The sequence below is a fragment of the Podarcis melisellensis genome (genome assembly GCF_964234715.1).
Source record: "Podarcis melisellensis genome assembly, chromosome: 1".
NCBI classification, from domain to species: Eukaryota; Metazoa; Chordata; class Lepidosauria; order Squamata; family Lacertidae; genus Podarcis; species Podarcis melisellensis.
In genome coordinates, this window is record NC_138528.1 from 133,523,982 (window position 1) to 133,539,587 (window position 15,606).

General features: G+C 43.5%; 1 protein-coding gene across 4 annotated transcripts in view; it reads left to right on the forward strand.

Moving 5' to 3' along the window:
- The window catches only part of ERBB4 (erb-b2 receptor tyrosine kinase 4), a 779,780-nt gene that overhangs the window by 522,784 nt on the left and 241,390 nt on the right, over nt 1-15,606 (forward strand). For all 4 annotated transcript variants that reach the window (XM_081904442.1, XM_081904441.1, XM_081904443.1 and 1 more), the window contains one exon: nt 12,476-12,610. In XM_081904442.1, coding sequence (XP_081760568.1) covers nt 12,476-12,610 — 135 coding nt within the window. The remainder of the gene's footprint in view (nt 1-12,475; nt 12,611-15,606) is intronic.

Here is a 15,606-nt window from a genome sequence, read left to right on the forward strand (position 1 = left end):
TAAGAATTTAAAATCCAGCTCAAGTTTAGGGAGGTTGAATCTGTTGAAAGCTACTCAATCTGCCTCTGGTGTTTCCGTGTGCTGTGCATAATTTTTAAAATTGAATTGGAGCTCCATGAAAAAGTGAATTTGACCGGGGCTGGGTTTGTTTGTTTTTATAATGCAAATAGTGATGATGATGATGATGATGATGATTGAAGTAAAAGTACCCCCCCAGCTCACTCAACAGAACCACAATTTAACAAGATTATTTAAATATGTAGCTGGACCCCCAATGAATGGCAGATTTACCTGAGTGCAGTTGAACTGCTCTTTTCTTTAATGTAAAAATAATTAATTGTGCTGCTCCCGAGAGGGGTTCTTTCTGCATCTGCACAGCATCGCAAGCACAGAGGACCCATTTTTCCTGATTCTTGCCTGAAACACACTTTGGCTGAGAAGAGATTGGAATGAGCAGGAGCCTGGTCAGGGAACAGAGTCTGACCCTGTTCTAAAATACTGTGAGGGTCAAGCCTATATATGATCTAGTTGGGATTCCAAAGGCTTTTCTTAGAATCATAGAGTTGGAAGAGACCACAAGGGCCATCGAGTCCAACCCCCTGCCAGGCAGGAAAACCATCAGAGCACTCCTGACATATGGTTGTCAAGCCTCTGCTTAAAGACCTCCAAAGAAGGAGACTCCACCACACTCCTTGGCAGCAAATTCCACTGTCAAACAGCTCTTACTGTCAGGAAGTTCTTCCTAATGTTTAGGTGGAATCTTCTTTCTTGTCGTTTGGATCCATTGCTCCCTGTCCGCTTCTCTGGAGCAGCAGGAAACAACCTTTCTCCCTCCTCTATGTGACTTCCTTTTATATATTTGAACATGGCTATCATATCACCCCTTAACCTCCTCTTCTCCAGGCTAAACATGCCCAGCTCCCTTAGCCGTCCCTCATAAGGCATCGTTTCCAGGCCTTTGACCATTTTGGTTGCCCTCCTCTGGACACGTTCCAGTTTGTCAGTGTCCTTCTTGAACTGTGGTGCCCAGAACTGGACACAGTACTCCAGGTGAGGTCTGACCAGAGCAGAATACAGTGGCACTATTACTTCCCTTGATCTAGATGCTATACTCCTATTGATGCAGCCCAGAATTGCATTGGCTTTTTTAGCTGCCACGTCACACTGTTGGCTCATGTCTTACATTTTCATTATTTCCATTGGACCACAACTGAGGGAAGAAGAAGAAGAAGAAGAAGAAGAAGAAGAAGAGTTTGGATTTGATATCCCGCCTTTCACTCCCTTTAAGGAGTCTCAAAGCGGCTCACAATCTCCTTTCCTTCCTCCCCCACAACAAACACTCTGTGAAGTGAGTGGGGCTGAGAGACTTCAGAGAAGCGTGACTGGCCCAAGGTCACCCAGCAGCTGCATGTGGAGGAGTGGAGACGCGAACCCGGTTCCCCAGATTACGAGTCCACTGCTCTTAACCACTACACCACTCTCCCTCCCTACCCATTGTGGACCTGATTCTGATTATTCTGCACACTCTTTCTCTCTCATCCCCCTGAAGATTATTTTTTTTACACCTGTGTGCATTCTCCTAATTAATATTATGTCTAAAAGAAGATCCTGCTGGATCCGTCCCATCGCCCATCTAATCCTGCATCCTGTTCTCACAATGTCTAGCCAGATGACAGTGGGGAACCTGTCAGCAGAATTTGAGCCCAAGAGCCGCTCTCTCCCCTCCTGTGGTTTCCAGCAGCTGGGATAATATGGTGTAACAGAATATGTGTCTTAATGTTGGATAGGGCATGTGAGGCCAAACTGCTAATATACATTACAAAGTATTTACTAAAGAAGAAATGGAATGGAGGTTTCCCTGAACTAGCTCTTCCCCATTTCCAGCTCTGAGATTAGCACCAGTGTCACAGCCAGGCAAGATCTGGTCCTGTGTCTCCAGTATCTGTTGCCTACATTTACAGATAATCAGGCTGTGACTCCTTCCACCAGCACAGAGAGATTCTCACTTAATGGTCCAACATTAGCATGTGCCGAAGGACCTTGCTGATTCAGGGTAAAGTTATGTTGAAGTTGCTCTATTTGCTGAATAATGTATCAAATTAAATAATTGCTATGGCAGATTGATCCACTTTAAGATGATTGTAGAGGGATGCCAATTGGTTTATCTTAGATCTGAATAATGCAAGTTTAGCAGCATGAGTGATGTCCTTGGATCAAATTATTTAATAACAGGATAGACAGTGCCGGGAGTTCATATTTTAATCATACATCTAAGCTTTTAAAACAAGCTGTATGGTTGTTTCAAAAACAACAGAAGAAAAAGCACTAAAGCTGGAGTTCTAACCCCACTTACCTGGGAGTAAGCCTCACTGAATTAGAGGACTTACTTCTGCGTAGACATGGTTTGGCTTATGCTGTAAGCTGACTTGCGTCTCTGCAGCATTGGTCGCACGGTGGATATTGCATTGGCGTTTATGCCGCCTTGCTTTAACACTTGCCCTTTTGTCTGTGCTTACATTGTGAAATCAACCATTTTGAAACAAGGTGGATACGGCAGGGCTTTATAACCCTTGCAGTGATCCGGGCAACTGAAAGCCCCATTGAATTGAATGGATTGCTACAGCTGTTTCACACATTCCTTTTTAAAAAGTGTGTATGTAAAAAAAATGCAAAGTGTGAATGTGAGAAACACCTGTTTGCAAAGACATCTGTCTGTAAGCTTGTTAGAGAGAAGTAGAATAAACTGCAGCCATGCGTCCCTATGAAGGCAACTCTGAGTGATGTGCAGAATGGTCTTTAATATCCCTGTAGGCAATTTGGACCTTTGCAGCGATAGGGGCGTACGAGCACCAGCCAGGGTGCTTGGAAGAGTATACTTAAAGTTCTAATTCTGAGCACCCAAAGCTTTGAGGGTTTTTTTTTAAAAAAAAAAATGATGATGATGATGATAACACTTGAACATTAGACAAAGCTGCATACTGTGGCTTAATTGCATGTTTTACTTTTGGGGTACTTATAATGCAATCCTATGTATATCTACTCAGAAGTAGGTCCTATTGAGTTTGAGTTGTCTTACTGCTAGATTGCAGCATAAGGATCATTTCTGATGTTCATGCATGGGTGCTGGTTTTTATGTAGCCGAAAGAACACCATCCATGCAGAAGACTGACCAAGGTTCCAGCAGGCTAGAAGGAAACCCCAGCATCTCCAGAAATACAAGAAGATCTGGTGTAGGAAACCCCCAAGGGGAACCCCCCAAACAGTCCAATAACTACTATACATAATACTATGTAGATAATACCACACACCAATGCAAATCACAAAAAAATGTGCCAGAATGTTTCATATATGTTGGAGATGTAAAAAAATGGAAAGGTACATTTCCCTATATTTTGTGGCAATGTCCTTGTATAAAAAGCAGTAATGGTCAGTTATTGTCAGGGGTGCAGCATGGGGGGGGGGTGCCAGGAGGGCCATGGCTCCAGGAGCCCAATTTTGGAGTGGGAGCTAACCAGGTGCCCCCATGCAGGTGCCCCCAGCATGGCCCGGCCCAGTGTTCCTCTCTGCCCGCCAAGGGTTGTGTTGACCAGCTGGGCTCCCCCCTGCACAGCTGGGAAGGCGGCTCAGCCCAGGCACCAGCAACCGAGGCTAAGCTACTGGTTATTTTAAAAGAGGCTAAGAAGACAGAAGATACAAGACTCAATTAAATCTACAGGCAATATTATTAGGAAAAATAAAAGGACATACTAGAGCATTACACATACGATTTGACTACTTAGATGGCTTTGTTGGCATGTTTTTCTTGTATTTGTGTTGATTAATTTGTTAATATGATATAATGTTATTTTTAAAAGACTTGTTTTAAACAAACAAACAAAGGCTGGGCATGCTCAATGACTACAGAGCATGGATGGGCTATTGTGGTGGAAATGGAAAGCCAGGTGAGAAGAAGAATGGAAAGGAATCTTGTGAAAGAGGGCCTGGCTGAGAGGTAGAAATGCTGAAAGCAAGAGCACTCCACACTGTGCTACATGTGCGAGTGTTTCCACTTGTTTTTGGTTATTTTAATCTTTTCCCTGGAAATGTTCTCACTAGTCTGGAATCCATGTTTCCTAAAATGCATATACTCACAGAATTACAACACTGTGGTAAAATCCTCTCACATGTCTGCACTACATCTAAGTACAGTGGTACCTCGGGTTAAGAACTTAGTTCGTTCTGGAGGTCCGTTCTTAACCTGAAACTGTTCTTAACTTGACGTACCACTTTAGCTAATGGGGCCTCCTGCTGCCGCTGCACAATTTCTGTTCTCATCCTGAAGCAAAGTTCTTAACCCAAGGTACTATTTCTGGGTTAGCGGAGTCTGTAACCTGAAGTGTGTGTAACCCAAGGTACCACTGTATACATATGGAAAAAGTAAGTGCATCCGTCTAAGTTCTAGCCTAATCTTCTCTCTGACAATATTCTATAGAACTAGGGGTGCTTTTAAAAAATCCCAGGGCTGGCCCTCCCACGAAGCAGGAGGAGGTAGCAGCCCCTCCCTCCCCTCTTCCTCCTAGGCTCCCTGGTCCTGCCTTTCCGTTGGGAGACAGAGCTGTGTGCCAAACCACCGAGGTTAGCCTTCTGCCTTCAGGTACGTGGAGAAGGACACCCAGTTAGCAGGGTTGAAGCAAGATTCATCTGCCAATCCAGCCAACTTTAGTCCCGGGTTACCACAAACCAAAAGCAACTCCCAGCTTGCTTTCTAGAGGCAACACAAACCCATCGGAATACCTATTCCCAACTTCACATTTGGAGCAGCTGAATTATTTGTTTTCTAAGCTGCGCTTAGAACGCGGGTGGCGCTGTGGGTAAAACCTCAGTGCCTAGGACTTGCCGATCGCATGATCGGCGGTTCGAATCCCCGCGGTGGGGTGAGCTCCCGTCTTTCGGTCCCAGCTCTTGCCCACCTAGCAGTTCGAAAGCACCCCTAAGTGCAAGTAGATAAATAGGTACCGCTTTATAGTGGGAAGGTAACGGCGTTTCCGTGTGCTGCGCTGGTGCTGGCACGCCAGAGCAGCTTCGTCACGCTGGCCACGTCACCCGGAAGTGTCTCCAGACAGTGCTGGCTCCTGGCCTCTAGAGCGAGATGAGCACGCAACCCCACAGTCGGACACGACTGGCCCGTACGGGCAGGGGTACCTTTACCTTTACTTTTTAAGCTGCACTTAATGGGAAGTGCTGTGTTAACCCCCCCCACACTCTATATGGACAATATTTTCTTTAATGAAATCTGCCTTCAAGTCAATGTCACTAAAGTTTGGGTGCTTTTCTTGCAAGTCTTTGTCCGCTTTTTCACTAATGACCCAGATAATTGTTACTTTAAAAGGTTTAATCCAAGACTAGCCCAGACACCTATTTGCCACTAAGCATGCACATCCTTGAGCTTTTGCTTATGGTCACTGGACTGAAAGAAAGAAGGCTAAAGTCCTCGTTTTTATAATCACACTTCCCTTGCCTCCTAATACAAATGTGACATTTCAATTTTTGGTGCTTTATAAATCATCTGCAGCAAAGAACAAAGCCCTGATCTTTTTTTTCTTTTTTTATAAATATTTATTAAGATTTTTTGAATACAAATACTTAAATAGTAAACAGCTTTACTTATATAACATACTTTCTTCACTTCTTTGGACTCCCTCACGTCTCCCGCTCCCACTTACATTGTAGAAAAGTTTTTCCAAGCAAATTATCATCTTGTTTACAATCTTATATCCACTTATTTAAATACAATCTGACAATTCTCCTAAAAAGAGTTTATACTTTCTTTAATCTCTCTTATCGTCAAATTCAGATCTAATTTAGTGGTGGGCGATTATTTATGATCTAGCATCCTTCTTAACATTCAACCAAATCACAATATCTTTGTAGATAAATTTTAAATTTCTTCCAGTCTTCTTCAACCCTCTCTTCTCCCAGGTCTCGTACAAAGCCCTGATCTAGGTCAGGAAATCAGTGCATGAAAGCAGATAGCCACATCCATATTACGTTCATGAATCAAGAACTGTGGGACTAAAATGGATTCACATCCAAATGCGAATGTTGACTCTGTCTTCCCTTGCCTTCCCTTACTTTAATTAGTTAAATAGTTAGCTATTTAGTTGTTTGTTTGTTCCCAATGACATACTGCTATGTCTGGTTACTCATAGCTACATATGACATGGGGCTTCTGATAGTTGATAGATAAGCTGTCAGTTTCCAGCCCCACTTGCATTCAAAATGTAGCAGCTAGCATGGGCGTAGCCAGGAGGTTTGCTGAGGGACAGGCTTTTGTTAGAGGGGCAGAACTTCAGATTTGGATTGATTTAGGGCATGGGTGTCAAAGACATTATTACAAAAACAGTAATAATTGAATGCAGTGACAATAATTTATGATAATAAAGAGTGGACACATAGTCCTACAGATACAACTGGCCCTTTGAGGGTGACCAAACTGCTGATGCGGCCCCCAATGAATTTGAGTTTGACACCCCTGATTTAGGGGGACAGCTGCCCCCACCTTTGGCAACCCCCATGGCATCTAGGGCAGGCATGTCCAGCTCCCAAGAGACTGTGATCTACTCCAGGTATAAAAAAAAAAATACCTGATAGTGATCTACCCATTGTCATTGGAGGGAGGAGGAGCGTGGGGGGGTGGATTGCCCAGAGTTGTTGAGCTTTTCGGGGGGAGATTTTAGCTTTCCCCTCATCACTTTTTGTACACAATAAGGATCCCACATTCTACCAGGATCAGCCAGTGATCTACCGGTAAATCACAATCTATTGGTTGGTTGGACAGCCCTGATCTATTTGATTACAAATTCTGAAAAACAACATTGGCAACAGCATGGCAAAAGAATTCATACTGGGGTTGCCGTGGAGTTTCAGAAATACCCAGAATGGGCAACAAATTCTGGGATCTACCCCCATGACTCTGAGGGAGGACTTTTGGGAGCCTCACTAAAATCAACACAGGAATGAGGAAGAGACCACTTAAGCAAAAATCTATGGCTCAGGCTACTAAAGAATACAACATGCATGAAAAACAACAACCCAACTTTCATTCAGTTTCCTAATCTGTGTCTCCAAGAAGTGCTGGCGCCCAAATTAATTAGAACAGAGGGAAGGCCTGCATTTTTCACTTGCCTTTTCCTGCCAACTTGTTGGCATCGTCAAAAGGCTGCCTGCCTTTCTCCTTCTGGCTTCCTTTTTAAATTTAATGTTATCTCTTGCTTTCAGTGTTGTTGTAAATTAAAATTAGTTGTTAACTTTAGGATGATGAGGTCATTATAATGCAACTCTTTTGTATATTGATTACATTTGAGCTTCATTTGTTTAATGCGTCATAGGGTTTAATAGGTCTTTCCAAACATCCCTCTCTCAGTGTAGGAGGTTGGGGAACAGAGAGTGGCAAAATAGATGGAAAGCAAATGCTCAGTTTAATTTGAAACAGTCGACTGAAATGGACTGAGCCACAGGCAGTTTACACTATCTGAGGAGGACCTGTCCCGTGAGAGCAAAAGAGAAAAAATGACGACTGGGAGAAAGGCATGAGCAGCGCAGACTTAACAAATCAGAAAGAGAAGAGCAGCTATTAAGGCCAAATCAGACGTTCCCCTCATCCCTGTCAACAGTGTTACCAACTGCATAAAAGATGAAACTCTGGCATGGGGTGGGGTCCCCCCCCCATGTGCACTTGTAGAGGTCAAAGGCCTGGTGGGTCCAAGAGTGGTACCCGGTGGTGAAGGGGAAGAGGAAACATGGTTCCTCTAGGGCCGCCTTCCCCAGCCTGGTTCTTTGTGCATTGTTTTTGGGTTACAGGGAGCCTCTGAAGATCGTGCGAAGCAGCTCTTCCTCCGGCGAGGAGGGAAGCCCCGCCTCCAGTGGGGAAGGGATACAGGGATCAGAAGATGCTAGAGAGAGCCGCAACACCGAGCCTGAACAAAGCGGCGGGGGGGGGGGGGGAGGCAAGTCCGCCTTTGCCAACACCCTCTCTCCGCAGAGAGGGGAGGAGAAGGATGGGGGTCAAAAGACTGTTTTGCTGGGGAAGGTTTAAGGACCTCCCACTCCCAGATTCTGCTAGCGACTGAGCAGACATGGACTTGAGATGCTCTGCACTGTAAATGTTTTGTACAGATAATAAAGCCTGGAACAGAGTCTTGCCTGTTTGCTCTCGAGCAACCACGCCGGCACATAACAGTTATGTTTCAATTTGTGTATTGGTTCAAAAAGGGTGAACTGGGTAGTTAGCCACTAAAATGCCAAGGAAACTGAATTTCTCCAGTATCCCTATGAATTAGTACCCCAGTCTACAGATTCTCAGTAGGAGGAAGCAAGACAAACTTGAGTATGATCATCTCCATACACTTATCTCTGACTGATGGTTTTTTCTGTTTATGTCCTGCTTTCAAGGCCTAGGCCCTCACAAAGCAGCTCATAACAATACAATAAAAATATGTTTAGAACAATAACAACTCAATTTTGAGTAATAATGATCATCAGGTAGAGCAAGTTCCTCAAAAAACCTTGAGGGGAAAAATAATACGAAGGGATTCCCTAACTCTACAGGTCCAAGCAAGTATTTTTGCTAATCATATTTGAAAATCTGGTGAATTTTGAGATGATTGTGTACCCAAACAACACAAGCTTCTTTTATATATTCAGATAGTGGGGCAGGATATTTCATATAAATTTGTAAACGTTCTGTTGAGTCTGAATTTCAGTATGGTGCTCCATGTTTGTGAGCCATCTCTTTCATTAATACAGATTTTGATGCAGTGCGTTTAAGCAAAGCTCATATTAATGCAATAAAATGAGAATTGTTGCTAATCACTAGACTTCCTTGCAAATCCCACCTTTGTTGCAGTGCAAAATTGCTAACAGATGTTGTGTGCATCATAAGAATATCCATGCCCATGCCGGCTGATCATACGCTATGCTCCTAATCTGAATCACTTGTTTTGTGTGCTTATCTATATAATAGCTGTTGTGTAGGTTAATCCCCTTTTCTGTGGAAAAGCCAAGCTCCTTTTAAGCCAAAGGTTTCCTAGAAGTGAATGTCAGTACCTTTCCCTGATTAATACGGTCAAGGGGAGGAAATTATACAAGACTGATATTAAATACCTTGTTTTCATCAGAGGCTTCTGCTTCTGGAAATGCAGAAAGTGAAGGTTAGATTTTCTGATGGCAAGCAGTGTTTTCTCTCTCTGGGCGCTAGTGCTGTGCACCTTGCTTCTTGTCTTGATTTGTAATTGGCTTTGTGATTGTGAGATTTCAGAAAATGTTTCAAAAGTTCCTGGTTTGTCATGTACCCTGATGTTATCAAATGTGGTTTATGTATTATCTTATTGCCCTCTGGGAATTGTACTGTAGATAGCTTTCCCTCGACCTGCATTCACCCCAGGACACCACCCCTTCTGCACACAGAGCGTCAGTTTCAGTTACACTGCATAATTATGAACTATACATTTGTTTCTGAGAAGAGTTCCTGGAGATGATGCACACTTTTGATTTATTTGTTACACAGCACAATCTTATGCATATTTATTTAGAAGAAAGTTCCACCAACTCAGTGAGTTTTATCTTCTTGTAAGCATGTTCAGGTTTCAGCCATAGGACATTTAGATCCCACCTTTCCTCCAAGAATCTCAGAGTGGTAGTCGTGCTTCTCCCCCCCCCCCCACCATTTTATCCTCACAACAATCTTGTGAGGTAGGCCAGACTGAGAGATAGTGGCTGGCTCAAATCCCACCATGAGTTTCATGGTACAGCAGGGATTTGAACCCTGGTCTCCTTTCATTGTAGTCCAGCAGTTTATCCACTGCACACAAGAATATAAAATATTTTTGGCTATCTAACTGCACGTAATGCTTGAGACTAAGATCACTAGTCTATATCACACTTTACTAGGAGTTGATCCCATTGGAATGACTTCTGAGTAGGCATGAATCCAGACCCTACAAATGTCCCTGTTTTCCAGGGACAGTCCCAGATTTACAGAAGCTGTCCTGGTTTATGATTGGATCCCACCATATCCCGCTTTTCCTTAGGATGTCCCTATTTTCATCGGAGAGATGTTGGAGGGTGTGTGTTTAGGTTTATGTTTGTGTCGCTCTGCCACAGCTGTGGCCCATCTGTTGGAGCAGGACAGCCTAGGGAGGGCCTAAGTTGCTCTTCACCTCAGTACAGTGGTACCTCTGGTTATGAACACTTCTGGTTACAAATGCTTCTGGTTACGAGCTCCGCCAACCCGGAAGTAGCTGCTCCTGTGAACTTTGCCCCAGGATGTGAACGAAAATCGCACGCCGGATTAGCGAAAGTGTGCCTCAGGATAAGAACTGTTTCAGCTTAAGAATGGACCTCCAGAACAAATTAAGTTTGTAACCAGAGGTAACACTGTAGAATATTTTCCAAGTTAGCTGTAGACCAATACTCTTCTTATCATGTATGAATTGGGCCTTGTGTTGTTGGGATATGAGTACTACGCAGCTGAGAACAAGCAGTTCGATGTTTGCATCACATGATGGCCCTGACCGTGGGACAGGATGTTCCAGGGATTTCTCAGCATTTGTTCTCAGTGTAATATGAGACCTTCCTGTGGTTTGTGTGAAGGAAGTTTGTTGCAGTCGCTTGGAGAAGTCTGAGTGAGCAGTCGTGTTTTGGTACAGTTGTACAGTCAGAAATAAACTAGAGATGAAATAGACTTTCTGACTGCTTCTTCTTTCTGCTGCTGCAATGCAGAGAGGAAGGGGGTGTGCACCTTTCAAGCAGGGGGGTGTCGCCTATATCAAGATCTCCCTGGTCTGCCAGGATGCCAGCCAGGGTAGGTCACCGGAGACAGGCCCCGACATGCCTGGGAAGAGGAGTCAACCTTTCCCGAGGGGGCAAGTTTCCAACATATCATATGCTACAGTAAAATTTTCATTTCTGAGCACCGCTCTCCTTTAGTGCCACCCACTCTTTTTGTTCACTCTTCAGTTTGACTCCTGCCTTTAGCTGTGGTGGTAGCAGCTATGTTCAGACCCCAAGCTATGGCTTTCTCTAGGCCACTGCCAGGGTGGGTGGGAGGTGCAGGAGCTACTGCCAACCATTATCCTAATTATTGTTGGTGTGCTCCAGGGGTGGCCTTTTCTCCCCCTGCAACACCGGGTAACCGTTATGTGGAATTCAGTTTCCCATTTCACATTCTCTTAGGACCCACTTTCCCTTTACTATTTCAAAGTCCTGCACCTGAAATGGCACCTGACTTTCAGAGAATAGGAATGCGTGGACAGTTCTCCTGATGGAGAGATGGAGAAAGTGGTATCCCCCAAGGACATGTGCTTTTTAAGTTGGTCATAAACGATCCAGCATTAGGGATGAGCAGTGAGGTGGCGAGGTTTGAAGAAGGGATTAAATTGTTCACGGTCATAAAAACAAAAAGAGATTGTGAAGAGATCCAAAAGGACCATTTTACATTTACTGAATGTAAAATGAACAATGCAATTCTGTGTAAGCAAGTGTAAAGTGATGCTTGTAGGGGCAAAATGTCTTAATTTCACCTATATGCTCATGGGGTCTGAACTGGCGATGAGTGGCAAGGAGTGGGGCTTTGAGGTTGTAGTAGTTAGCTCAGTGAAGACCTAGTGTCCAGCAGTTGTGAAGAAGGCAAATTCCATGTTAGGAAATGAATGGCAAATGAAAGTGCTGATATCATAATGGTGTTATACATAACTATGGTGTGACCACACTTGGAATACCATGTACAGTTCTGTGTACAGATCACTTCACTTCAAAAAGGATATTGTAGTGTTGAAAAACATTCAAAAAAGGATAGCAGACATGATCAAGGCACTGTAGCACTCCTCTATCAGGAAAGTTAAAGTTAACATTTGGGACCTCTTAGCTTACGGAGAAGGTGAGCAAGAGGAGATGTGACTGAAAATTATGTATGGCACGGAGAAAGGGGGGGGGGGAATTCTCCCTCTCTCATAACACTTGAGCTCACCAGCATCAAATGAAGTTGAAAGATTCATTACAGACAAAAGAAAGTCGTTCTTCACACAGTGCAGAGTTAAACTCTGGAACTTGCTCTTGGAGAAGGTCGGGTTGGCCACCAACCTGGATGACTTTAAAAGAGGATTGGAGAAATTTATGGAGAATAAGGCTATCAGTGACAGCTAGCTACAATTGCTCTGCTCTGTCTCCACGGTTAGAGGCAGCAATGCTTCTGAATTCCAGTTGCAGGAGAGGAGGGGGCTGCTGCTGCTGCTGCCACCAGGCCCCACTTGTGGGCTTCCCCAGGCATCTGGTTGGCCATGGTGGGAACTGCATGCGGAATTAGATGGACCACTAGTTTTGCCCGGGGGGCTCTTCTTAGGTTCTTAATTCTGCTTGAATATTCTAACATGACCCCATCCCACCATCCCTTTGTCAAATGTCCTTAATATATGTGTTTTCATCTTTCTCTTTGGTACAGAAATCTTAAATGGAGGAGTATATGTTGGACAGAACAGATTTCTTTGCTATGCAGACACTATTCAGTGGGAAGATATTGTTCGTAACCCTTTGGCTTCCAACTTTTCTGTGGTTCCGAAAAACAGCAGTGCAGATTGTAAGTATTGACTTTGTTTTCCACTCTTACCGCTTTGCCATTCTCACGCTTATTCAGGTACACATCTACTTTTTCTTTCTGTGCTTTCTGTAACATCCACACATTAACAGTGCAATCCTCTGCATGTCTACTCTGATGCAAGTGCACTGAGTCCAATGGGACTCATGTCTTGGTAAGTGGGCATAGGGTTGCAAAGCAGGTTTCATTATGATTTAACCACTCAAAAAACCTGCCTGCTTCCAAGGTTCTTCCCCACCCTCCATTTATTTTCCTTTCCTTTTTTCTCTTTCTTTTTTGCATTATCCGTAAGCTTCCTTTCCAACAAACTGCCCAAGGTTGCATTTCATGCTGAAAGAAACCAGGATCTGAAGCCCACTTCAAAGACGCCATTGTTTAGAATTCCACTGCGAGGGCAAAACCCTGGTTGGTCTTAATTGCAGTTAGCATTGATACTCACAAACTGCTTAACCATTTCTTTCATTAGCCTTGAATTCAAGTATCATGCAACCAGATGCCAGCTGTCCAAGTACCTTCTTATTTTGTTTAAATGTTCCATCTCCCTCTCTTCACAGAATCTAGCCATTTGAGTTAATTTAACTGAAGGATAGAGAATGTAGTGAGCTCCAGATGTTTTTGAACTCCATCAGCCCCAGCCATCATGGCTAATGGGCAGGGATGATGGGAGTTGTCCAACAACATCTGGAGGGCACCATCTTGCCAATCCCTGGTTTACTATATACAGGGTGTTCCAATTCCCGTTTGAAGCAATTCTCACTCAGTTTATCCCATGTTTCTGAAAGGCTGAGGTGTGCAACTAGCTGCCCCTTGCTCTCTTCAAGTGTCCTGATTCCATCCTGCATTGGTGATTTGTCTGACGTGTCTTGATTATATCATCACTTAGGAAAACAAATCAGTATATCCTGTACAACTTTAACTGAGGGTGGGGATAACATCTGAACTGGAATCTAAAAGCTTTACTTGGTTGCTGTACTTTCAGTTCCATATGCAAGCTCTAAACCAGGCATGGCCCTCCACCTGTTTTGGGACTACAACTCCCATCACCCCTAGCTAACAGGACCAGTGGTCAGGGATGATGCGAATTGTAGTCCCAAAACAGCTGGAGGGCCAAGTTTGGCCAAGCCTGCAGTCTAAAAGCCTAAGCCTCAGTCTAAGCCTGAGTTTGAAATGTTGCCACTTTGAGCTACAAGGTGACAAACACGGACATCCAACTTTCAGTCTTAGTTCAGGTGGGTCTCTAGTGCCAAAGGAGGGCAACTATCCACTCTAATTTTTCAAGGGATCCTGAATCTTCTCTTCTCTTGTTAGCAGTTGGAATCTATATGCTGATGTGGTCTTCATTATCACAGTCAGGTACCCCCAAAGCCTTCACTTAAATGCAGAGCCTTCTTCATTCACCACATGCAATTCTATAAGACTTAAAATATGGCTGAATCAGTATTACCAAAGTATTTGAACTTCAGAGGACATCACAGAAAAATTGTGGCTCTTTAAACTTTGTGGGGAAAATAAGTGGACACAATCCACATACAGGTTGTCAAATGCCTGCATTTAGTTCTTTGTGTACAAAATATAGAAAAAATATTCATGTACAATTACTCAGAGAAATAGAGAAGCCATGTTACCACCCATCAAGAGATCAGAGCAAGATGTTGCTCAGTTTTACAAAGGCTTTAAGACACAGCATTGTTGTATTCAAGTTTGTAAAGTTTTGGACTAGGTGGGGGGAAATGATTAGAACACTAAAATTGCAGAGTGATCATGGTGTTAAGACAGTGGGCAACCTTCACTTCAAACACATTGCGGACCCAGAACTTTTCAAAGTTAACATAAGCAAAAGTTAAGGTCCGCATCCTTTGGAGAATTGAAAAGGAGATTGTGCTGTTGTCTGAAATAGGAATGTGATGCAGCCTAGTGGTTATGACAAATCAGGAATGCACCAGTTCAAAACCCCATAGCTTGCATTACGAGTATAATAATACTGATCACTTTCACAGGGTTGGTGTAAGGATTATAAGAATGCCTGTGAAGGAGTTTGAATACTCTGTGGCCAGACTGCTTGGGGCTGTTGGGAAATGGAGCCCAACAACTTATGGAGGGCCTCAAGTTCCCCTTTCCTGCTTTAAGACCCACCCTCACTTGATGATGATCTGGGACCTCAACTGCAGGAAAAGGTGCCTTCATCACTATAATCCGTTGTGTGAAGGAGCAGTGGAAAGTCTGTGAAAGAGCAGGAGGTAATGCCATACCGTATTAAAGAGCTGAATTTGTTCTTTTAGTCTGCTAAGGGACAGATTTCCAAAAGCTCCTAAGTGGTTTAGCAGCACACGTCCCATTGAAAGTCAATGGAATGTGTGATCTTAAGTTACTTTTGGTATTTTTGATAATCTTGCCCTCTGAGCTTGATGTCTAGTTTTCAACACTTCCTGATTACCCAAATCAGTGGTTTATGTTGAGACATCTATATTCTACCAATGCCTGGATTGAGAAAGCTGAACCTGCTAGAGACAAATACAAGATCTGCATCTCCCAAAAGGAGAGAAAGCATTAGTCATTACTAGCTTATTCTGTTTACATGTCTTAGCCATGAACCCAAGGAGAGATATCAGTGGGCTGTCTGATGTTGATATTTAACTGTACCTAGCACACAGGTCCCCTCTACAAGAAAAATCTGGAAATGCTGCACTTTACCCTTTATTGTTTGGGGGACTCTTTTGTGGGAGTTTCAGAGGGAGCATCTCAATGCTTTACACTCATCTGAGTTATGAAACTGTGAGTTGTTTCCCCTAAAATCTTAAGTAAAATGGTGAACTGGCTGTCCTCTCTTCCATAAAGCTGTAGGGAAACAAATATAGTAACAAACTAGTTTGTGTTCCTTTAAAGTTCTTTGGGGTAAAACAAATTTCCCCAGCTGAAACCTGCTACTGGTCTTATATACAACCTATGCCGTTTAGAACAGCATTTGATCGCAGTAAAAC